This window comes from Aethalodelphis obliquidens, unplaced genomic scaffold (genome assembly GCF_003676395.1).
Source record: "Aethalodelphis obliquidens isolate GAN/ISIS:26980383/991018 unplaced genomic scaffold, ASM367639v1 scaffold1, whole genome shotgun sequence".
In the NCBI taxonomy this organism is placed as follows: Eukaryota; Metazoa; Chordata; class Mammalia; order Artiodactyla; family Delphinidae; genus Aethalodelphis; species Aethalodelphis obliquidens.
The window spans coordinates 138,722-163,684 of NW_020837945.1; the positions used below are offsets into that span (position 1 = coordinate 138,722).

General features: G+C 51.9%; 1 protein-coding gene across 32 annotated transcripts in view; it reads right to left on the reverse strand.

The window, feature by feature from the left end:
• Nucleotides 1–24,963, reverse strand: part of DIP2A (DIP2 acetate--CoA ligase A) — a 96,323-nt gene that overhangs the window by 26,176 nt on the left and 45,184 nt on the right. For 17 of the 32 annotated variants that reach the window (XR_003436956.1, XR_003437017.1, XM_027125663.1 and 14 more), the window contains 15 exons: nucleotides 22,631–22,722; nucleotides 19,104–19,214; nucleotides 17,788–17,911; nucleotides 17,333–17,442; nucleotides 16,891–16,993; nucleotides 15,469–15,533; nucleotides 15,154–15,247; nucleotides 14,058–14,177; nucleotides 12,649–12,763; nucleotides 11,147–11,286; nucleotides 8,987–9,123; nucleotides 8,441–8,521; nucleotides 7,867–7,994; nucleotides 5,335–5,449; nucleotides 510–711 (listed from right to left, as the gene is read on the reverse strand). Coding sequence is in view for 19 of the 32 variants with exons in the window: in XM_027125663.1 (XP_026981464.1) it covers nucleotides 510–711; nucleotides 5,335–5,449; nucleotides 7,867–7,994; nucleotides 8,441–8,521; nucleotides 8,987–9,123; nucleotides 11,147–11,286; nucleotides 12,649–12,763; nucleotides 14,058–14,177; nucleotides 15,154–15,247; nucleotides 15,469–15,533; nucleotides 16,891–16,993; nucleotides 17,333–17,442; nucleotides 17,788–17,911; nucleotides 19,104–19,214; nucleotides 22,631–22,722 (1,737 nt within the window). In the remaining 13 variants the exon portion in view is untranslated. Of the gene's footprint in view, nucleotides 1–509; nucleotides 712–5,329; nucleotides 5,450–6,413; nucleotides 7,995–8,440; nucleotides 8,522–8,986; nucleotides 9,124–11,146; nucleotides 11,287–12,648; nucleotides 12,764–14,057; nucleotides 14,178–15,153; nucleotides 15,248–15,468; nucleotides 15,534–16,890; nucleotides 16,994–17,332; nucleotides 17,443–17,787; nucleotides 17,912–19,103; nucleotides 19,215–22,630; nucleotides 22,723–24,963 lie in introns of those variants that run through there. The other 15 variants (XR_003437075.1, XR_003437078.1, XM_027126055.1 and 12 more) reach the window with 11 other exon arrangements.

The window sequence follows — 24,963 nt, forward strand, 5'->3', positions numbered from 1 at the left end:
ATAACCAAAGGAATGAAAAACTGTACATAAGAGTTAAACCAGGGAAGGGAAGTTGACCGTTTGTTGGGGCTTCCTAGATCAACCCGGTGACTGTGGCTGACGACAGAGCCGAGTAGCAGCACGCGCGGCACCCACAGGCCCCATGGCCTCGGCGTGGCCGGCGCCCCACGGCACAATGGTGGCCGCGGCGGCGCTTTAGATTCCAAGCTCCAGGGCTGCTCTTGGGCATCAGTTCTGCCCCCAGGGAGCAGTCTCCACAGCTCAGACGCCAGGCCTGAATCCAGTCCTGGGGTGGGTGCTAACAGGCGGGGGGAACCCCCATGCTGGGGACGTGGGGTTGTGCTCTCCCCTGGGGGGCAGGAGGTGGGGACCGACCCAGTGTGCCGTTCGCTCTGGCTCTTAGCCCCGACCCCAGAGATGGAGCGTTCAACAGGGCTGCACCAGTTAAACACAAGCGTAGCTGCCGCAGTCTGAAGACAGAATAGACGTGTTGTGTGATGTACACTAACCTGGCTGCTTCTGGCGAGGCTTGGGAAGGTTGGTAACACACGTGTGAGGGCACATTAACACGTTACACGGGTGCAGCATCCCCTCCAGAAAGCGCTGTTTGGTTTCAGAAACGTGAATCCCTCCTAGAGGGGCCTTGGGCAAGGTGTTCGCAGGAACCAGGGCCAGACAGTACACGCCCACCTGGTGGATGCTGTCGATGGCCTGGAAGGGGGGGCATGAGACGGGGAACTGTGACCTCTGGGACGTTTTGCTAGAAGAGAAACATGGCGAGGCGAGTGTGCATTTCCTATCACACACACGTTCTGTGTATGTACACAATCGAATATAAATCTGTAACTGCTCACATTAAAAAAAAGCCGTAAAAGTAGTTAAGTGACTTCCTGTGGGAGAAGCAGTGAACAGCAAGGCAGGCAGAAGCTGGACTCCTCTGAATACACCTTGCTTTCAAATTTGGAACCATGTATATATTTTACACACAAAAAACTTAACATTTAAAAAAGCAATCCCTAACAACTGAAAGTAAAATAAAACGAACTCAACCAAAGTGGAATCAGGTTGGTAGCCCAGCCCCAGAGAGAATCTACTTATAGTGACTTTAAACACAGGAATTTCATTAATCCAGTCCCACGGGCAAAAAGAATTGAAAAAACATCTTAAGCTGCGCTCGGAAATTTCACACTTGAGAGGTAGTGTGGAGACGGTTATTTGGAGACTGTGCTGTGTGCAGAGTGGCCGCAGGATATGAGTACTTCTGCTGGAAGTATCACCACGGCAATTTTTCATTGTGGAGAAAGATCGGTGACTTAAGAAAAAACCCTGAGGTCTTGAGCCGGAACTAGCAGCATAAACCCATGATGCAGGTAATCTTGCAAAGCAGGCGGACATCACCTCCTACTCTGTCCACTGAAAAAAGCCAGTAACATCAAGTTCCCAGACAGTGCCCAAATTCCACTTCCCCTAGAAGGCAGCGGGGCCCCAGGAGTGTCGGGTCTAGGACACAAAATGCACCACCTCCCCAGGAATCGAGCTTCCTGTTCCCGGGTGTGGCCTCAAAGAACCCAGGAGGTGTGTCTAAAGGGCTCAAGAGCCAGTCCGAAGAGGCTCCCACTGACCACTGTCAAAAATATAACAACTATAATCCACTAGTTCATAGTGAGACAAAAAATTAAAAAAGACTTAAAAGCCTGGCCCCACCAAGTGCAATTTTTACCTTATTTTGATCCTGAGTTTAACACATATACTAAACATTAGATAACCCAGGAAATTTGAATAGTGAGTATATATTTAATTTTATATATATGTATATATATATATATATATATATGTATAAAATTATATACACAATTACATCCAAAAGAACAAAATACCTAGGAATAAATTTAACCAAGGAGGTGAAGGACACATGTACACTTAAAACTATGAGACACTGATAAAAGAAATTGAAAAAGATACAAATAAATGGAAAGATATTCTGAGTTCATGGATTGGAAGAATTAATATTGTTGAAATGTCCATACTACCCAAAGCCATCTTCAGATTTAATGCAATATCAAAATACCCATGACATTTTTCACAGAACTAGAAAATACACTAACATTTGTACGGAACCACAAAAGACCCTGAATTGTCAAAGTAATCTTAAGAAAGAAGTACAAAGCTAGAAGTATCATGCTCAGTGATTTCAAATATCATAAAGCTATAGTAATCAAAACAGTATGGTATTGGCACAAAAACACATGTAGATCAATGGAACAGAATAGAGAGCCCAGGAATAATCCCACACATATGTGGTCAGTTAACTTACAACAAAGGAGACAAGAACAGACAACAGGGAAAGAGAGCCCCCTCAATGAATGGTGTCGGGAAAACTGGACACCACACACAAAACTAATTCAAAATAGATTAAAGACTTGAATGTAAGACCTGAAACCATAAAACTCCTAGAATAAAACATAGGCTATGGTAAACTCCTTGACATCAGTCTTGGTGATGATTTTTTTGGATTTGACACCAAAAGCGAAAGCAACAAGAGCAAAAATAAACAAGTGGGACTACATCAAACTAAAAGGTTTCTGCACAGCAAAGGAAACCATCAACAAAATGAAAGGAACCTATTGAATGGGAGAAAATATTTGCAAATAATATATCTGATAAGGGTTAAGATCCAAAATATATAAGAAACTCATACAAATCAACAGCAAAATAAAACAAAAATCAAATAATGCAATTAAAAAATGGGCAGAGGACCTGAATAGACATTTTTCCAAAGAAGACATATAATGGCCAACAGGTATATAAAAAGATGCTAAACATCACTAATCATCAGGAAAATGCAAATCAAAACCACAATGAGATATCACCTCACACCTGTTGGAATGGCTATTATCAAAAGGACAAGAAGCAACAAGTGTTGGCGAGGATGTGGGGAAAAGGCAGCCCTCGTGCACTGCTGCTGGGAAAGTAAACTGGTGCTGCCGCTATGGAGAACAGTATGGGGGTTCCTCAAAAAACTAAAAATGGAACTACTATATGATCCACCAATTCCACTTCTGGGTATTTATTGGAAAAAAACCAAAAATGCTGGACATCCCTGGTGGTGCAGTGGTTAAGAATCCGCCTGCCAATGCAGGGGCACAGGTTCGAGCCCTGATCCGGGAAGACCCCACTGGCCACGGAGCAACTAAGCCCCTGTGCCACAACTACTGAGCCTGCGCTCTAGAGCCCGAGAGCCACAACTACTGAAGCCCATGTGCCTAGAGCCCATGCTCTGCAACCAGAGAAGCCACCGCAATGAGAAGCCCACACACCACAACAGAGAGTAGCCCCTGTTCACTGCAACTAGAGAAAGCCTGCATGCAGCAACGAAGACCCAATGCAGCCAAAAACAAATAAATAAGTGAATAAAAAAATACCAAAATGCTAACTTAAAAAAAATACATGCACCCCTCTGTTCATTGTAGTATTATTTACAATAGCCAACATACCTAAGCATCCATCAATGGACGAATGGATAAAGAAACTGTGGTACACACACACACACACACACACACACACACACACACACACACAGGAATATTACTCAGCCATAAAAAAGAATGAAATCTTGCCATTTGCAACAACATAGATGGACCTTCATAGTATTATGCTAAGTGAGATAAATTAGATGAAGAAAGACAAAAACATACGATCTCTTACATGTAGAATCTAAAAACAAAAACAAAAAGATGAGCTCATAGACATAGAGAACAGATTGGTGGTTGCCAGAGGTGAGGGGTGGCGGGGTGGGAGAAATGGGTGAAGGCATCAAAAGGGAGAAACTTCCAGTTATAAGGTGATAAGTACTGGGGATGCCATGTACAGCATGGGACTGTAGTTAATAATGCTGTGCTGTGTGTTTCAAAGTTGCTAAGAGAGTAGATCTTAAAAGTGCTCACCACAAGAAAAAAATTCCGTAACTCTGTGTGTTGACGGACATTAACTAGACGTAGTGACTCTTTCACTATATATACAAAATCAAATCATTATGTGGTACACCTGAAACTAATACAGTGTTACATGTCAATTATACCTGAATAAAAATTTTATTGTTAATTTTTAAGATGTGATACTGGTACTTCTTTTTTAAAGAAAGAAATACTCAAATTTACAGGTAAAATCTGTGAGTCCGGGATTTGCTTCCAAGCACTCCCGAGGGAGAAGCGGGGAGGATGGGCGGGGCACGGCTGGGGCCTTGACTGTCGGTCATTGCTGAAGCAGCGATGGACACACACGGGTTGTTACACTCTCCTTTGTATGTTTCGTATATCAGAAATATTCCATAACAAAACATTAAAAATTTTCATTAAAAATAAACGTTGTAAATATTAGTAGAAAAACTGATCCTCTGAAGCTCAGAGCTCCCTGGCCTCCCTGACGCTGGACTTTGTCTGCTCTGTACAAGTGTCCTTTCTTAGGTGGCTGGGGCCGAGCACACGCCACAAAACCAACCGGAGCTGTCGGGACACCAGAGGGCTTCCCTGAAAAGCCGCCAGGACTGAAATTCACCCAAAGATTTGTACACTATTGTCCACAGTAGCCTTATTCACAATAGCCAAAAATTAACAACCCAACGTCCACCAAGGTGTGAACAGATAAGCAAAAGAACACAACTTGGCAATAAAAAGGAATGAGCCACTGATCCACACACCACGAGGAACCACACAAACGTGATGCCAAGGGAAAGAATGCCAGACCAGGAGCCCACACTGAGATTCGTCTGCACGGACGTCCAGGGAGGGGGCAGGGCTCATCCCCGGCGACACAAAGCAGCCAGCGGCTCCCCGTTAGACGGGAGCGCTCTTACCTGTGGTTACCTGGGTGTGTACATTTGTCAAAACTCATCAACCTGGACACTTGAAAATGGGCTCCTTCTACATGGAAGTTACATTCAGTAAAGCTGAGTGGACACTTAGTTTGTGCTCTTTACTGAAGGCAAAGTTTACTCCCTTCCCCGCAAAAGAATTTGTTGAATCTAGTTCATTATTTAAGGATGTAAACGTGGACGTGTAGGGAAGGACAGTGCGCAGCACGCGGGTGAGGCCGAGGGCACGTGCGTGTCAAACGGGTGTCACGAGGTGGGAAGCACGCGGAGCCCCAGCCCAGGCGTGAAGGGTTCACTGGGCTATGCTTCCACCTTGCTACATGTTTGAAATTCTCAAAGCACAGCAGTGGAAACACCGATGCGTGCAAGTTTACATCTCTCACCCCGGTGGATGGCAGCTCCGCGGGGCCACCCCTCACCTTGAGGGTCAGCCCACGCTCAGCCAGTGCCCACACGCACCCCACCTGTAGCACACGGCTCATCCACTGGAAGCTGTCCTCCTCTGAGGCGTCGGGCCGCTGCTCTGCCACCAGCACGATCCGGTCATCGTGCAGCACTGTCACGGAGAACACCGCGATCCTGGGGGAGGAAGGGACAGAGATGACGGCCCGGCAAGGGGGGCCGGGACGCGGACGCCCCGTCCTGCCCAGACGGAAGCCGCAGCAGGGCTGGAGGGAGACGTTGTCCAACAGAATTTAAAGGGAAGCAGCCACGAAGCTCCTCCAATGTGGATGAAATAAGTTTCGATTCACAAAACAGAGAGCACGTCAGTGCACAGCAAACAACCAGGCACACGTTGTAAAGAACGTTTTCCTTAATTGCAATGTTAATCTATGTGATGTACTTCTTTATGCAGAAGCCTCTGTCGAGAAGTTCTGTTAATTATCTATTTCTTCGTCCAGGTGAAATCTTGCATCACCCATCACTCTGCTCCTGTCTGTGGCTGACGGCAGTGGTCTTCTGTCTCACGTCTGATCGAAGAAGTTCGACATGTTCTCCTCTTCTCTGTGCTGCCTTTTTCTTCCTTTGGACTTTGAGTGGATTCTCTTTTTCTTTATGAGACAAGCATCTGTCTCCCCATCACGCCCATCCTGCTGGCACGGCTGCCAAGCTAGCTCTGGGCCCTCACTGACCTACCTTCTCTGGCTTGCTCCTTTGGCCTCTAGGCACAGGCACACACACACGCACACGTGCACCCACTCTCTTTAATGCAACAAACTTTACCCAGTATTAACATTTCCTTACTTTCACACATCTTGTTTCTCTTAGTACCTCACCCAAAAGTGTTTTCACAAACATGGTCTTTTTGTGACAAAACTTCTGAACCTTACGTACCCAAGAATACTTTTACTGCAACTGCACAATTAAGTGACATCTTGGGATGAATATAAAATCTAGGTTAAAAGTTCCTCTGGGGCTTCCCTGGTGGCGCAGTGGTTGAGAGTCCGCCTGCCAATGCAAGGGACACGGGCTCGTGCCCCGGTCCGAGAAGATACCACATGCCGCGGAGCGGCTGGGCCCGTGAGCCATGGCCGCTGAACCTGCGCGTCCGGAGCCTGTGCTCCACAACAGGAGAGGAGGCCACAATGGTGAGAGGCCCGCGTACGGCAAAAAAAAAAAAAGGTTCCTCTGAAAAACTTAAAACGTTACTGCACTGTCATCCTCTGGCTCCAGCCCCTCTGCCGGGGAGTCTGACGCATGCTGGCTGGAGGCCCACCCCACGGGCCCCCTTCCTCAGGGTCCAGACACGCATCCCCCACCGAGTCTGCTCTCAGGATGCCAGCCCTTCTTGCTCCGCTTCCCTCTTAATTTTTCTTTTAAACTTTCTATTTCTTGACTTCCGGAGAAATTTCTTTATGTGGCTTTCCAGCTTATCAGCTCACTCTACAGCCGCCTCTGCCCTACATTTACTCCATCTGCTAAACACTGTCCTGTCGGGACGCCGTGACCGCGTCCAGTGCACAGCTCCTCCCTGGTGGACGCAGGTAGGCCACCTCTCCATCCGCCGGTGCGACCACCCTGCACCCCCGCTAGTCGCTGGGCCGGCTTCACCTCCAGGTGCCATCAGGTGTCGGTGGCCACGCGAGGCTCCCTAACGCACCCAGGAGCAGGCGTGGGCTACCCCGGAGTCCGCTCGGTGGACACTTGCACTGACGGTGTCTCCGGTTTCTGCTGTGAGTCCTGTGCGCCCCGGCTCCAGGCTGCACGCACCCACCAGGCCTGCCCGCCCTGCTGGTTTCTCCCGCGTGCTTATTCGCGGCCGTCATCCTGACCCGGAGAAGGGCCGGCAGACCATGCTCACCTACCACTGGCAGAATTCCCTGATCGTTTCTTTAAGGTATATTCAAAGGACGGCTCCAGCCAGGCTTATAGGCACCTTAGCTTGAGTAACGAAAGCACTACCTTGAGAAGAATACAGTGAAGGAGTGCAGTGGCTGAGTGGACCAACTAGGAGAAGGGGCTGCCTCCTCCAGGACAAAGAGAGCTCAGAGCTGGACAAGCTGGACAGGGTGCCCCCTCCCCGCCCCAGCCGCCCGGGGCCCAGGCCAGGGGCCCCCTTACGTGCTCTATGGACATGAGAATCTGTAAAGTGACTGCCTAACACATTCAGAGAAGGCGAACTGACTCTATTCCAGGAGACAACAGCCTCGGGTGATTTCAGGCAAAAGGGTGCCCTCCGCTCCAGCCCGCACTCCCGAGGCTCTCTGGCAGCTGCCCAGGTGCCCTCGCCCTCACGCGCACTGTGCTCCGTGCCCAGGTCGAGGTCTGGATCTCACCCTCTAAGGAACCATGAGCTCTGTGTGCGGTGAGGACTCCAACTCTGGCATCCTCGCTGCAAATGTCATCCTGTTCTTTGTGAAGTTCCTCTGATGAACAGGAATTTTTAGGTTTTGTGTATTCAAATCACCAGGCTTTCCTTCCACTGCAGGAGACCTCTCGAAGGTTAGCTAGAGAAGGAACCTAAAGGCACGGCAAGGGGACCCGCAGCGCATCACCTGCCTCTGTAGACAAACTTCATGGGCTCCACGGCCAGTGCGGTGGCCACGATGTCGTCCGCGTTGTGTCTGCGGACCCCCACCACCATCAGCCCGTCCAGCTTGCCCACGACGAAGACCAGGTTATCCTGAAGGCAAGGACGCTGGTCGGGCCCCGGACACGTGGGCAGGCCCTGTGGCTCAGGCCCTGCTACAGAGACCTGACAGCTCGGAGACCAAGTAACTCACAGACAGGGCCAGCGGGCCCCCTGCCCACGGTGACAGGGAGACCCAGGCAGGGGCCACCAGGGGTGAAGAGGCCCTAAGCCTGGCAGGCTTTCGGGGCGGGGCGAGGGAGCACCCAGGGCAGGCATCAGCACCGGAAAGGTCAGAGATGGGAATGCAGCTGAGGGTGAAGTCTGTTAAGGACTTGATGCTCCTGCGCTACAGACAGGGCTCCCCAGCTTGGCCCCAGTGACGTTCTGGAGGCCGGGACTCTGTTGGGGGGGTCCTGTGCACAGGGGATGCAGAGCAGCACCCCTCCCCAGCTCTGAGCCCATCTGCAGGCCCAGGGCTGCCAGCGGGACATACTCACAGGCCCGATGAAGCCCAGCAGCCCCGTCCTGGTGAAAGGTCTGTCGGAGACGGGCGTGCCCCCTGCCGTGACTGGGACAGTCTGCACAGAGTGGGGAGGACAAGGTTAGGCGTGGTCCACAGGGATCAAGCGAGCGGCAGGCAGGTGAGAGAGAGGGCCAGGCATGCGCTGCCCGTGCCGGGCGTGGCTCCTCAGACGGGCATCACCGCGTCTGCCTGGAGGGGAAGGGGCTCCCACCAGGGCCAGAGTCCCTGCCGTCTGGTGAGACCCCCTTCAGGCTCCTGGCCTCCACGGCCCGTGCTCCCCCTCCCGGCCTGTCCCGTCCCGGCCCGGGGTCTGGGGGGCACTCGCTGGACTCTCCTGACGACCCCACGGCTCCAGCCCAGAGGCCAGCTTCCCTGGGCCAACCTGGATCCGTCAGGGCCACGAGGTGCCCACGCAGGGCTGGCCTGACAGAGCAGGCACTGCCGAGAGCCACACTGTCCCCTCCCACCCCTCCGCAGCTGCGGACTCGACCTCTGCACAAAGTAGGGACCAGGCACGGACCTCAAAGATGTTCTTTGTGATCCCAAGCAGCCCATAGTATGCTGTCGCCGTCGCGCTGGAGTTGACGCAGATTTCTCCAACTTCATCGGTTTTACAGAGGTAAGGGGTCCCCTCCACCTTCACAACACACACGTTAGCTAAAGAGAGAAAACAACCCTCAAGGGCACGAACGAAGAGGACACTGAGGTGGGCCATCCCCAGAGACCCGCGGGCTTGGCCTCTGCAGGGTGGACACGAACAGTTCGTGTGCTCCAGGCTTGGACACTCACACCCCTCTGGCCACAAGCCTGCGTGTTCCACACGCGGTGCCTGAAGGTGACAGAAATGCTCCCAGTCACACGGGCTCTGTCGTCCCCCCCGGCACCGCCCTCCTGAACCCGCAGGAGATGGGCGGTGCCACCCGCTCACACCTTTGCCTTTCGGGCTGGCTCCCACACCAGGCCTGACGACCCCCCCGAGCGTGGGCCCCTCCCGCGGCCCCATGACCCCCTTCTGTCTTCACCAAGCAGCATGCCCGCCGATGCGGCCGCCTGTGGCCCAGAGCCTCAGGAGGGCAGGCAGCGGAGGGTGGCACTGCTGCGTGTGCGTTTCCCCCCAGATCCACGCACTCGCCTGCATTCTAATGCAACAGAGACCCCGCCCACGCCACAACCAGACCAAAAGGGACAACCCCGGCGAGCCGTGCTAACACAACCCCGGGGCTGGCACAGAGAAGGCTGCGCATCTGCCGAAAACAAGACCCCCCAGGTCCTCACTGACAGACCTGCAACAATCCTGGCAACAGACACACACACACCCGAGGGAGCGTGTGCATGCACGCGCACACACACACACACACACCCAGGGGAGCACGTGCACACATACACGCCCCAAGGGAGCATGTGCACATACACACACACACCCGAGGGAGCACGTGCACACACACACCACACACACCCCTGAGGGAGCACACACGTGCCTGAGGGAGTGTGTGCACACACACAGAACCTGGTCCAAGTTTAAGAATAAAACGAGAGTCCTTATACTTTCAATCAAAAGAATCACCTATTACAATATTTCACCATCTTTTAAAGAATTACTGTGCTCGCCACATAACAACTAAAAATCAGAAAGACCCTGCTCTTTACCCCTCATAAAATGTTTATGCTGGAGTTCTGCCTCTACAGAACCGCTGAGTCCTTATTTTTGGTAGACTTATGCAAGGAAAAAACACAACTCACGCTTCTAAGAAAGTGGAACTAGAAACAAACTCAAACGTCCCGCCTTGTTCTACGTGTCCGACCTCTGGCACACGCACAGGCCCAGACCGCGGCCCGTGGCCCTCCCACTGGTTCCCAGCCTGTCCCCGAGCGTGGGCGGCTCACGCCCCGCCCACGCAGGCCCTGTACCCCGGAGAGCAGCAGACGGGGCGACTGGCGCAGAGATGGGGCCGCTCTCCGGAGGTGCCCAGGTGGGTTGGCAGCTGCCTGGAGCCCAGGAGGGCCAGCACGGGGAGGAGGGCAGCTGGAGCAGCCACGGGGTCACTGCGGTGAGGGGCGCTCCCCATCTCAGTGCCGCAGGGCCTCCCGGGCCCGGCTCTGCTCTCAACTCTCCCCCATGACCCTGCGCAGGGTCCCGCGTGTGCTCGCGCCTGCGGGGGAGCTTCAGGGCACAGCGCCGTCACCTTCCTGCGCTCGCCGGCTGCCATGGCAGCACAGACACCCCGCGACGCATGCGTCATCTGGGCCCGGGGCCTTTCTGGGAGCACAGGGATCCCTGGGAACCTTCAGGGCCACGCTGCTCCCCTAACAGGCCCTTGTCAGGATGTAGAGACAGTCTCATCACCGGGTTACCTGCAGACGTCCAGGGGTCTGAGATTGACGCCTGGCCTCGAGAGAGGCGTGACGACTGCCTGGTGCGCAGTGAGCACCCAGAACCCGAGCTCTGGCACTACTTCCCCAACGGTGGGGAACCAGAGTCCGGTTCACAGGCCATAGACACACCTCGTATTTCAGCACAACTTTAACTTGGTACAAAGGGAGGCAAAAAGCAAAAAATATGTTACTAATTAAAATCCCAATTCACATGGGGAATCACCTGAAGCCCTCTGGTGCTCACGTGCTCCAGAGCCTTTGCTGCCACCCGGCCGCAGGACAAGACCATCCCCAGCTGTGACCTCACCTCCAGGCATCACCTGACCGACGTCCTGAACCGTCAGGACCGAAAGCTTCTCTTCCGCATCCAGTCTGATCACCCCGTGACTGAGGCAGCTCATCGACAGCACAGCTCTTCTTGGAGGAGGGCCCCCCAGGTCAGGCGGCCTGGAAACAAAACTGATTAACTGACAAGGGGAAAGAGCCCGTGGGCGTAGGACCACGGCCCCCTGCCGACAGGACGATGAGCAGCCAGGTGCCCGTCTGCGCCGGCTGTGGGGACGTTGGCTGCAGGACCTTGGGGGGCAGCATGTTATCTCCACAGGTCTGCACGACGCCCCACCCCACGCACTCCTCTGCAGGGGGGCCCTGTGGGCCGCAAGGACGCTTCCACCAGGCCGTCCTGGGACATCCCCCGGAGCCCCGAGCAGCAGGTGAGCAGAGCGACACGCCTCCTGGGAGCAAGCCTGCGAGCACCAAAGCCAGGGGAAGGAGCCTGGGACCGCACGCAGGAACAACGAAGCGCCGGCCCCTCCCCAGCCCGAGACCATCAAACTACCGGCAGAACTGCCCTGAGCAGCCCTTCCCAACTCCTGACCGTGGGAAGCAGGAGAGGGAGGAAAGTGACTGCTGCTGTTTGCGACGCCAAGTTTGGGCCTGATTAGTTTCGCAGCAGCAGGAACCAGGATGCTGAGAAACAAATGTCGTATCTTCTCCAGCGGGAAAACACTACTCTGCTGAGCACAAGAAATCACCACAGAACAAAGGAACGAAGAACACCTTATGGTCTGTAAAGAATAAAGACGTTGTTTTCAATGCTAATTATTACTAAAATTTTACCATCACTTACACCACTATTTATAAACACACAGACGTAACACAAGACCACAGCTGAGGCTAATTTGAGTTGAGGGTGGAAAATTAACACTAAGTCACCCTCAGCTGCAAGGACGCTGCCCTCTACCCGAGGATGGCGCTCAGGGCAGCGTGGACGACGTGGGCAGGAAGGTGAGCCGAGGGGCACACCTGCGGAGGCCCGCGGAGCGACATGGATGAGCCCAGAGACAATGCAGCCTGGGGGGCGGAGGGGCTGGGGGCACCACTGGGAGGTCAAGGGTCCCACAGGCACAGACCCCCGTCCACAGCTGATGTGCACTGGCCACCGGCCACCCTGCCCCGGAATAGGGGCGAGTCCTGGCTGCAGTGTTTACTGCGGGACACAAGGCCTTCCCGATCGGAGGAACGCTCGGGAAAACCAGCCCGCGTGCTGCAAGAACCCAGAGATGGCGACCCAGGGAGCCGCTGTCGAACTCGCGCCACAAACCAGGCCGGTGTGGGACGTGCGGCCAACACAGGCTGCTGGACGTGGCACCTGGGGCTGCCCCATTACAGCACCAACACACCTGGGAAACGGGCCCAGGGCCAGTCGCTGCTCTCGATTTCTCCTGCTCAGGAACAGATCAACCAAATCTGCTACCACAGGTAGTTCGGCTGAACGAGGAAGAACTAAGCGTCTACAGCATGGTCTACCTGCGGATGGCCACCGTGAGCGCCTCCGGGGAACTGGCGCAGGGACAGATCACCTCCGGCCTCAGCCCTCTGGCCTGGAAGACGTTGAGGAACGCGTCACAGGAGGATATGGACCCTGCGTGAGACAGAGTGGACGCAAGAGCTGAGTGCAAGGCCGACGGGCACGCGGCGTGGGGGACGCCCGGCGCCGGGCCTGGAGGCTGCACCCCTTCACCTCACAGTCAAAGTCTCATGGGGAGGGGGTGGGGCTTTTCCATGAAAAACAGGGCGCGTTCTCAAATCACCAGCAAACAAGCAGCCAACTCTCAGCCCCGCGTTGTCTCTGAGGTCTAACCCACGGCCTCACCCGCCTCCTGGCAGCTCTGCCAAGGGGGAGGTGACCCAGGAGCCGCAGCCGAACCTTCCACCGCTTGAGGCCCCGGCCACGTGCGCGCCCTCTCCTGGGCGTGCCTTGGAGCTGCAGCCTCTGCCAGGCGGCCCTGCCGTGCCTCTCCTGTGGGCACAGCCTAGCTCTCTGTCCCTGCTTCTCCGCCAGTGTCACCGGGCCACGAAAACTCAGCTCCTAGGAGGCTGGGTGCTGCCCGCTCAGGGCCTGAGTCAGCACAGCCCTGCACCCACTGGGGCCCCGGGGCTGCACCATGACCTGCACCCTCTCTCTGCACAGCGAGGCTCCAGGGAAGGAGGGGACCTGGTCATGGGTCCTTGTGTCCAGCAGAGGACACACAAGACCGTCCAGAGGGCTCGGAGCTACAGGGAAGTGATGGGCACTCGGAGTGGTGGGATCTGGGGTCTGGGGGGCAGCAGCCCTGGGACGGGCTCCTGGTGGCTCGACGGGTGCACCGCAGTGGAGGCTTGGAGAAGCCAGCAGCTCCTGGTGCTTTGGAGGCAGGACGGCGGGGTCCTCAGGGTTCGGGGTGGGTGGAGGGAACAAGAGGCTTTGGGGTGCTAGAATGTAGGGTGCCCTCCCGAGTGTCGGGGCCACAGCTGGACAGGGTATTAGATGAAAGGCAGCCTCTGGTCCAGGGCGGATTCAGTGCACGAACAGTGATACACAGGTGTTAAAGCAGTGAAAAAACTCGCCGGGAGGACACGGGGCGGCCGGGAACGCGCAGCGGCCACGCCAGTGCAGTGGGGCACAGGCCACAGGCTGGGAGCCTGAACCGGGCTCTGGCTGTATCTACACTCTGGTCAGACCCGCGCAGGCATGGACCTCCCGTCCACTGTGTCAAAACCACTTTAAACGGAGAGGCCTGACAAACACATCTGAGACGCACCCGTGAGTCACCACGAGACCCCGAGTCACAGAGCAGGAGATGCACCCATGTCCACGGGGCACCCAACACGTTCCGGCTCAGCCCTGAGCCCCGGCGGCTGGCCCGCGGGGGCAGGGGTGGGCAGGCGGTACTCACACGGGTTCGCACCGTCGGCCACGACCAGCAGGCGCAGGGAGCTGAGGCTGACGTCCCTCTGACCTCGCTGCGCCAAGAGCGACCAGTGCATGTCGCGGGACTTCACCAGCGCGGCCCGGGCTGCGGGGGGGCGGGGACGCGCCTGCGTCAGGGGCGCGTGCACACAGAGCAGGCCGCGTGCTCCCTGCCGCCCGGCCTCCCCGCCCAGCGTACCTAGAAATCAACTCGCTCGTTCGCAACTGATTCTCTCTCGGAGCCTCTCTGCTCTCCCCACACTGGCCCCTCCCTCTCGAGCTGCCCCTTCCACAGCCATGAGGCTGGGCCTGCCCTGTGCTGGGGACCCCGGGGACGTGGGGCTGCGGGGAGGCCCCCGATGTGAACAGACGGGCTGGGCCTCATTCCCGGCCCTGCTCTCACCAGCAGAGGCACCCGCCAAACGCCCCACCAGACTTTGGTTCTCCTCCATTAGACAGGGTAAACAGAGACAGCGCCCAACACGCCACAGAGCACAGCCCACGTCCACATCGGCAACTGGCACCATCATTGGTGCAGTCGGCAAGCACACGGCCACCCGGGACAAGTCAGTGCGAAAAAAGCCCGAGTCCCCCTCAGGGGTGACTAAAGGTGCCCCCGAGCTCTGCCGAAGCAGAGCCAGAGGGACGCTCAGACCACGCAGGTGTGGCCGTGCTGGGGAAGCACCGACTGACCACAGGTGGACAGCAGGGCAGGCTGGGCCCCACGGGCAGCCCCCTCACTCTGGGTCATAAGCCGCTTTGAGTACACAGCTTTGCTACTGGTAGCTTGAAGAGCCCTAACTTCAAATCAAAACCACCTCAAGAACTAAGAATTAGGAGCATTTCTGTGAGAGAATAAAGTTAGGAGTCTACGGCCCTTGCAGAGAAGAGCTGTCCTCCACGACCCCCCAGCTCCCCAGCGCTGGCAACTCAGACCCACCACAGCTGTAGGGGAGCCTGGCCCCGGCCCACACATGCCTGCGGTTCTACATGCTGCTTTATTTTTTCTTAATCGCCAAAGATGAATTCAAAGAGACTTCTCTAATGAAGGATGAATGGAGAGATGGTGCTATTTCCGTTACCTTTATACGCACACACTTTCTGAATCCAGGAGAGTGGGTTCGCCTTCATCAGCGCGTATGGGATGCTGACCACGTGCATCCTGTTCATGACACTCTGCAAAGAGACGAGCGGTCGGGGCTGGGCACGCACCCCGCCAGGAAAGGCACAGAGAGCATCAGAGCTCTGCTCACAGGACAGCTCAGTCCAGACACACCGTTCACACCAACACCACTAAGCGTTATCCATCAGCTATGATAGGGTTTGGTGTCACCCACGGACGTGAAACGTTAGCAACCCTCCCTCTAACAGTCAGGTCGTTTAGACACAGCACTCACTGTTAACACTCCATGCCACAGGCCGGCATCCCTTTTGAAATCCAGCACATTTGTTAATGTTTCAGCTGAAAGAGGACAAAGATGGTTAAACCACGTGTTTAACCATGACTTGTGGGGAGTGACCCTCCTCACAAGTCATGTGCATTTTCAGAGAAACCCTGAGATGATTACATCATCAACATATAAGAGTTTTAGGAAAGGTACACAGCGCTCCCAAATGCCATGCACCAATCAATCAATAATGTTGGTTATCAAGTTACTTGGTTATTCAAATTACTGGAAAAACATAAAAGTAGAAGGTCATACAACTGTGGATTAAAACGGAGAATCTGCTGATCACTAATCTGGAAACACAGGGAGCAGCATACACTCCAGAGGCTGCAGGCTTGGATGTGGAGATGAAGGACCGTGGCAGGTCTCTCACCTCTCAAACCCTACGCCCGCACACCCCCACTTCTCACGTCATCCTGCAGCCCCGGGAAATGTCCCAGGCTCCCTGTGTCACTTCCCTTCAGAGATTGTTCCTTCCCTCCTGCCCACTCTCTCTCCCAGAGGCTGTGCCGAGCGTGCTGTAGGGCGCAGCGGTAGCTGGGGTCCCAGGGCCGCTTCCAGCACAGCCCTGAGCTCAGAGCTCAGGCAGAGGACAGAGCCTGGGGCTGCCAGGCGCACCCACAGGAGGAACACCCAACAGTGAATAGGAAGTTTGGTTTGTGTGCCAGGAAATGCTGCTGCATTCTGCTAAGAATACTGTACACACGTTCCCTTGTTGGCTAAAGAGCCCAAGTTATAGGTGATACATGTATGGTTAGCACTGGATCTGAAGAAAAAGAAAACCGGGGGACCTGATTTGATAGAATTAAAAAAAAACTACGCAGGCCCTTGAACACACCTAAAATCCTTTTCCAAATGTCCACCGAAGTCTTGCCCGGTGCCCTCAGCTAGCCCTTGCTTCTAAACACTGATATTTCAGATTTTACACATACCACTCAATTTACTTCCTAGTTTTGTTCAATTCCAGTATTTTAGTGGAAAGAAGTAAAGTTCTCTACGTTACATAGCTGATATTTCACAGTGAAGAGGGAGCTGCCAGTACATTGCCAAGAGACAAGCCCTGACCACAAATATTCCACTGGTATCTCCGAGTGTGTGACAGCTTAAGCCAAAGCCAGCCACAGAAAACAGTACGAAAAAGTGCGCCCCGATAAGAAAATGCAAAATGCGCTGCCCCTCAGCTCACTGGGCACAGACCAATGGGTAGTGAGTGGGTTTCACGCTCTGTAACGCCAATGTCCAAACTCCACCTGTCCAGGAGAGCAGAGGCCCCGAGCTCGCGAGCCGCACGACCTGGATTAAACAGCAGATGCTACGCGGACAGCGTCCAGGTGCCTTGTGCCCGGCTGGAGAGCCACCCCACACCCTCACCTTCTGAGTAGCCGCATGCCTGGGTCAGAGCCTGGCACTGTGCCAGCAGGGATGCGTGGGACACCGCGACCCCCACGGTGCTGCCTTCTTTGCTGGTTTTATACTGCAAGATTTCAAAAGCACAAGCTCGTTAGGCGATGTCTCTGGAGGCCGTCCCCCTTCACCAACCATCGGTTCAACTGGAGCGCACTTCACGCCCAGGCCCTCGAGGTGACACCCTCAGCTGAAGTCGGGTCACCCTGGGCAGGTACCGAGGGCGACAGGGCACGCGGGCTGGTCCCCAGGGGAGGATCTCAGTGAGTTCCCACAAGACACCTCATCTTTCTGGGGTGAAGGCAAAGCACAGAAGCTGTTGCCTGTGATCTAAGCAGCAGCAGCTACACTCGGGGAACAAGCCCTGAACACGGGGGTCTGTTTCAGCCTCGCCAGGCGAGGTGGCTACCTCGATGTAGGCGGTCCCGGCCCCCGCGTCCTGCGCTGATGGGTGCCAATCCTTGGGGGGCTTAGTCAGGTGCTTCCCGTCTATCACCAGCCAGGTGAGGGGGGGCCAACCTGTGAGGGTGCAGACAGGGACACGGCAGAGGTGAGGGTCAGGAGTCTTTGCTCCCCGCAACGGCGCCTCTGCCGCCCAACATGCAGCCCGAGCTGCTGACAGCTGAGGAGCCTCGCCTCACTGAACCTTTATGAACTTATGTCTGATGGCCAGTGGCCCCCAGGCTGGACAGCACAGGTCGAGAGCCTGACCCAGGCGAGGAGCAAGATTCCCCAAGGCCTAGAACACGGCCTCGCTTTTCCTGAAGGCCCTTCCGTCTCTGTAACTGTCACTGACAGGAAAGGACGCCCGAGGGCCCGGTTTGGCAGAGAACTGGGCCGCATGCTGCCCGCCCACAGGCCCACCTTTGAAGGCCGCCACCTCTCCGGTCTGGGCCTTGGGCAGGCCTTTCTGACAAGCGTCCGTGGTCAGGGCCAGGGCGACGCCACAGCTGCCCAGCAGAAACCCGACCTGCTGGCTGCCAGCGTCCTGCAGAAACAGAGAAGGCAGAGGTGCTCAGCTCACACAGAGCAGAACTCTTTCTCTCAGCCCGTGGAAAATTAGGACAATTCAGCCCTGTGTAGGTATATACTATAGGTATATACTATGTTTTCATCCAAATAAAATACAATTGTTTTTAAATTTGAAAGATATATTTTCTGCCATGACATATAAAGTTCTGGGTAATGGGCTAATTTCTCAAACTTTTTTCTTGCAAATGACATTTAATACCGTTTTAATAAACTCCAAACATAACAGCATTGAAATTTACGCTTGATTTGTGTTTGAAATTTACTGATTAATATGGGCAGGCCTGACCTTTAGCAATCTTAATTATTTCCACACAGAATATGTCCTTCAGTAGAGTTTTATCATTTTCTTCTTATAAATTTTACAAACTCTAGTTTTACCCTAAGAATCCTGGTATTCAAATATCTGTTCATCACATATTATCCTTCGGGATGTACTGCTTTTATTCACAAGCTTCACCTTTGGGATTCTTGAATATTTCTTGCTGATAATGCTCATGTGAACAACTGCCTGAGCACTGGGATACCATAGAAAACTATGATTTTCTAAAATACATGCGGAATCTACTCCTAAAATGATCTATTCTTCAATAATCAGATTACCGGTATTTATACCTAAAATGTAATAGCTACCCAGAACACCAGCAACCCGCCCCCTGCCCCGGCCAGAAGTCATCTGTCAGCGATGAAAGCTGCTCGCTGTTATGGAAGTGAACAGAAACGCAAGAGAATGTCATATGTTTAAAACTATCACTTAGAAGTGAGCTAAAAGACATCTCTGTAATGATTTACTTATCCCCAAGAAATGAAAGTTATTATCAATAAACACACCATTTTGAGAAATGATTTAACAAAACCTCATCAAATCCCAACTTCTATGCATTGGAGGAGAAAATGTTAGTTTCTGTTGGGAAATTCAAGCAAGTGATACTGGCCCCACCAACAGCTGTTCCAGTGCCCTTGTCACCAGCGAGATACATAAAAGGAGCGTCTGGAGATGAAGCTGCTCTAATCTCTCTGAGACCCGCCAGCCTGTCCCCCGGCTCCAGACGGCACCTGGAGTGAGGAGACTAAGGCCTGCGAATGGACGCGTGGACTTCAGCATGCAGCGTCAGAGACCGTGAACCTGGGGCCTGCACCGCGCTTGCTACCTTTCTTGTTAGTGGCACTTCGATGGGGACAGGAACCAGCTCTGCCAGGAGACACCCATAGAACGCAACAGTGAACATGACAGGGTCGCTATTAGGAAACACCAGTGCCACCTACGAGAGTACAAAGGAAAACCGTGAAATCCACTGGTGAATAAGTCAGTCATCTGAATGCCTGCTGCTGAGACAGAAAACGTTACTTTGAGTGCTAACCCTTGGTCCTTAAGTGTCTGCAGCCATGTAACTTCTAATACACAGTCTTTAGGTTACGGTCTTTACCTCGCATGCGACAAAATAATGTTAAACTCCTGGGGCTAGAGGCAAGCGCAGCTGGGTCTGCCCGTGGGGTCTAGGTCCAGCTCCGTCCACTCTGACCATCTGGGCAGCAGCGACTCAGGGAAGGACGCGATGGACCATCACCCACCATCAAGTAGCCCAGGTGAAAAACAACTGGACATGAGGAGGGAACCAGGAATCAAAGTCTATCAAAAGGTCTTCCAAAAGAAAAAATCCTGACACCAATGTTTTACTTGGACAGACCTTCGCTCAAGACCAAAACATTAACAGAGGAGGGTGGTGGGCAGAGAACTCAGCAAGACCCCTACAGCTGCCCTCTCAGAGTCTGCAGGGGGGGTCCACTTCCTGCTCCCACCTGGTCATCATGCTGCCACTGTTTAAATTACATATTCTATTACATTTACCTTACATTTTTATTTTTATGAAAAAGTTTTAAAACACAGAATCAAAATGACAAAAAGTACTAACGAAAAGCAACACCCATATCACCCTTCCCCACTCCCCAAGACAGCCACTTTTAACATGCTTTATATCCTCTTTTTGCCAACTGCTCTTATCTTTTTCGATACTATGCTCACACTGCTGTGTCTTACGTGTGAAGGTATTTGGACATGTGTTTTATTTCCTGTTACTGTAGACAAACACTGAGCCCTCTTCATTCCCCATCTTTCTCTTCTCCCATCATCCCAATTTCCATTTCTTATAATGTCTGGTTAAGTTAAAAGCTATTTATGGGATGAGGTTTTTCTAAGTCCCAAATATTGTAATAATAGTGTGCTCGAAACCTACATGATAAGTCAGAATAGTATTTGAGGGAACCGTTAACACAGGGCCTTCGAGGGCTTTGGATAATTAATAACCCTGTACTTCATAAGACAAAATTTAAGCTGCATCTGTATCAAAATTCTGTACTTGAGGACTGGAAATCAAGTTTCTAATAAGTTTGTTGAAAATGGCAAAGATCTCCTTTGAAAGTTGGTGTTAATAGCATTTGTCCCACGATTAAGAACTGTGACCTTTAGCCTAGAGACTGGATGTCTGGTAGAACATACATGTCCTTAGAGAATCTGTTATAAAGGTTGTGTTTGTTCACTTATATGAAGTATATTATCACAGGAGGATGAACTTGCCATTCATTTCCAATCACTAAATCAATCGCTAACTGTGATTTCATCAATCCTTTATAATTAACCCAATTACGTGGATTCACTTGCAAGTCAACGAAGTATCTGGAAGTCCTTGTCCTTGCAAGAACTTTCTTCAAGAGAAAGAAATTTGTGATTCTTAGAATCATTCATTTTAAAGCACAACATAAGTCAGGGGTTCCGACAGGTTTGTTCTAAAGCGCCAGGTATCATAAGGAATCATTCCTGTACTGTTTACGTTTCTACAGCCAAGCGTGCCCCTTCTCTCTGGGGGTGACAGCCACTGCCTCTTTCACCGGCTTCCCTTCCTCTGTGTGCACCGGCCACCTTGCTCGGAAATGCCCCGCTGGGTGTGTCAAACCTGTCAATAGTATTTCTAAATAGCCAACCAGTCAGGTAAGCTCCTGGGTTTCACCAGCTGCTGACCAGCCTGCCCACCTGGGGCCTCGCCCTTCTGGTCCTGTCCGGCTGCTCCTCGCCCACAGCTCGCAGTCACCCTGGGCCACCCTGGTGGCTCTCCTGTTTGGACCACTCACTCGTATGCGGGAGCGCTCCCTCTGTGAGCTTCCCAAGAAAGAGCCCAGTCTTCTGAGTCCTGCCTGTCTGAGAATGGTGCCCCACCCTCACATCCGTCGACTGCCCAGGAAGACCGTACTCCCTCTGGGCTTCCGAAGCACAGCTGTCTCCCCCAGTGCCACACTGAGAAACTGAGGCCCCCTGGGGTTGCTGGCCTCTGTGCACAGCCCACTTTCCCCAGGAGGCCGCGAGGTTCCTGCACCCTGCCCTACGCAGCACTGGGGTAAGCGCCTCGGTGGGGGTCCCCGCACCGCCTGCCGGTCCTTCGCCCCGCCCCCCGCCCCCCGCTCCGGGGTATAGTCTTGCATCATCATTAGCATTAAAAACTTTCTACTCTCTGTTCCCCCTTCTCTTTCTGGAAGTCCTATTCGTCAGATGTCGGCCTTGATCAAGTCTCATCTGCACCGTTTTTCCTCCCTACTTTCCATCTCGTCTCCCCACTAGCATCTTCTTGTTGATTTATGGAGCAATATCTTCACCTCAGATCTCCAGGGATATTAAGACTAATTAAAAAAAAAAACACAACTGTTTTCCGTATCTAGCTTTCCTCCAAGTAGGTCTGCTTCCTCTTCCTCCCTCCCTCCCCCCACTTTCCCCTTTTCTTTTTTTCCCCATTTTTTGCCCTTTGGTTGTGCTCTTTCACATTGAAGTTTCGTGGTCCATAAACGTCCTTGGCTACTGGTCCACATTAAAGACTGAGGCACTCGAGAGCAGTCTGAAACCCCACACCATCCTGTCAACCTACAGCTTCCCTGCTGGGTGACCTGACCTCAGGCAACCTTTCTCACTGGGGATTTCACGGCTGAGTATGCTGGCTTTCACCATGCTGGACCTCCCGCTACACCAGGGTTCCCCAAGTCTGGCTCAGTTTGCCTAGAGCAGTGCTGTGTAGCAGAACTTCCCACAATGGTGGAATCGTTTTTTCTCCGAGCTATCAAATATGGTAGTTAGTTGTCAGCCACACGCAGTGACTGAACCCTGGAAATGGGGCTCGTGCAACTAAGGAACTAAAACTCTAATTTCATTTAATTTGGGTTAATTTAAACAGCCCCCTGTGGCTATTGCCAACCATGCTGGGCAGTGCAGGACGAGGAACTGAGCTCCAAGCCTCCTCTGAGTTCTGTTCTGGCCACATGGAAGAGGGAAGGAGATGAATATGAAACACACAGAGTTTCAAAGTAAGGTCAACGTTTCTTCACAAAACTTAAGCTTTGGAAATGTAGCACTGATTAATATCTGACATTAATATTTTTATTAAAATCAACACATATGAAGTCAAAGAGAAAAGAGGTTTAAGAAACAGGAAAGGGGCAATAAGGGAGAATAAAAGGAACGATCATTTTACCTACATCAACACAAACTTTTTCCACATTTAATATTTTTTCATTGCTGACTTAAATCCCTTGTATTAATGCTGTAAATCTGAACAACTGAGAGCACACTGATGTCAATGAAACAGATTTTTAGTCTCCATTCTCACTCACTCCAACAAAGGTGCATTTGGTTACTTACTCTGTCTCCGGGTTTAAGTAGTGGTTCATTCTTACTAGTCAGTTTATTAAGTAGAGTATAAGCTAGTTTTAAACTCCGACTCCAAAGTTTGCCTAAAATAAAATAAAAATACTAAGCAATGTAAAATTTAAGAAACTAATAATTAACATTTTAATGTAGCAATCATAACATCCCATTAACATACCATTATTACTCTATTGCTGAAAATTCAGGTAGTTTCCAATTGATAATTACTTTGCACAATGCTGCAATGAAGTTTTCTCTTAAAAACAACTTACAGATTTATTTTTCTTAACAGAAAAGTAAAACAGCATTTTATTATAGAAAATTTAGAATGTAGAAAAGCCAGCTGAAAAAAGCATTCTGTTATATATGTATACACACACACACACACACACACACGCATAATTTTTAAGAAATGGGATCATACTTCACCCTTTTTTCAATCAACATTGCACTGTGAATGCACTTTCATGTCTTTGAATGTGTCTCAATTATATCCCTTATAAGAGTGGCATATAAGTCATTTAACCTTTACAACAACAATTCATGAGGTGGGTCCATCTTCATCTCTGCTTCCACTCAAGAGGAGACAGTCAGGGAGATGTTAGGGAACCTGGCAGAGCCACGGGTGGCTGGAGGGGAGCGTCTGGACCCCTCCTGAAGGTGCCCAGCCCTGTGGGTGCTTCCCTGAGGAACGCGGCACATGATACACGGGACAGTGAAGGGCAGGGGGAGAGGGGGAGGAAGACAGAAACGCCTGAGTCCACCCCAAACCGGAAGCAGCCCTCCCACTCACCCTGCGCGGTGCAGCAAAGCAGGAAGACAGAGCCGTCCTTCTCCCTCCCCACCCCTTGGCAACCACGCGGCAACCACACGCCCTTTGCTGTAAATAGTCTAAACTCGGGCACAACGTTGTGAGATAAGTGAACTGTGGGGCCTGAGAAATAAATGAGAAAAATAGTCAACTCAAAACACCGCTGCCTTTGCCTCAATAGAAAGGTCAACTCAAGATGTTAATAACTGTAACTGTAACACGTAAAGATTTCCAAACTGAATCCAGATATTTATAAAAAGAAAAACGCATCATGACCTCTCTGCAACCATGCAAAGAGGTTTAACAGAAAATCAACATAATTTGCCACATTAACAGAATAAAGGTGAAAAAAACTAAAATAATTTACCATTCAGGATTTTAAAAATCCTTCTTAAATTTGGGATGAAAGGAAACTTCCTTAATGTGATTGTTAAAAGTCATCTTTAAAAATTCCACAGGCGGTATCATAACTAATGGTCAGATATTGAAAGCTTTCCCTCAGAGAGCAGGAGTAAGTCAAGGACAGCTGCCTTTTACTGAAAGTCTCAGCCAATGCGACTGGGGTGAAAGCGGCAGAGAAGGTAAAACAATAAGAAACAAAACTGTCATTATTTGCAGAAGACGTGACTGCACATATCATGAATCCTATAACTGAAATCAGCAAGGCTATCAGATATAACAGCAATATGCAAATAGCATTTAGTATCTATGTGCCATCAATAAACAGCAAATAAAAATTTTAATGATACTATTTATAATAAGATTTAAATAAACATGCCAAATATCTAAGAAAATGTGTTACAAAAAATATGCAAAGTCTCCCCCCAGAAACTTATAAAACAGTACTGAGGTTGAAAAAGATTTGAATGAACGGAGGAACCTATTATGTCCATTTGCTAGAAGGCACCGTAATGCAAACGTGCTAATTCTCCTCAAACTGCTCAAGGCAACGATAACGAAAACCTCAACAGGTGGGTTTGTGGCACCTGACACAAACTGACACTGAAATACCAGGGCGAGAGAAGCCAAGACATTCTGGAAGAAGGAGACAAGACAGGAAGACTTTCTCAATGGACGTCAAGACTATTATAAAGCGACAGCAATTCAGAGAGTGTGGCTGGGACTTCCTGCGGTCCAGTGGTTAAGACTTCGCCTTCCAATGCAGGGGGTGTGGGTTCGATCCCTGGTTGGGGAGCTAAGATCCCACATGCCTCAAGGCCAAAAAACCAAAACATAAAACAGAAGCAACACTGTAACAAATTCAATAAAGACTTTAAAAACTGTCCACAACAAAAAAATCTTTAAAAAAAAAAAAGGGCTTCCCTGGTGGTGCAGTGGTTGAGAGTCCACCTGCCGATGCAGGGGACACGGGTTCGTGCCCCAGTCCGGGAAGATCCCACATGCCGCGGAGCGGCTGGGCCCGTGAGCCGTGGCCACTGAGCCTGTGCATCCGGAGCCTGTGCTCCGCGGCGGCAGAGGCCACAACAGTGAGAGGCCCGCGTACCGCAAAAAAAAA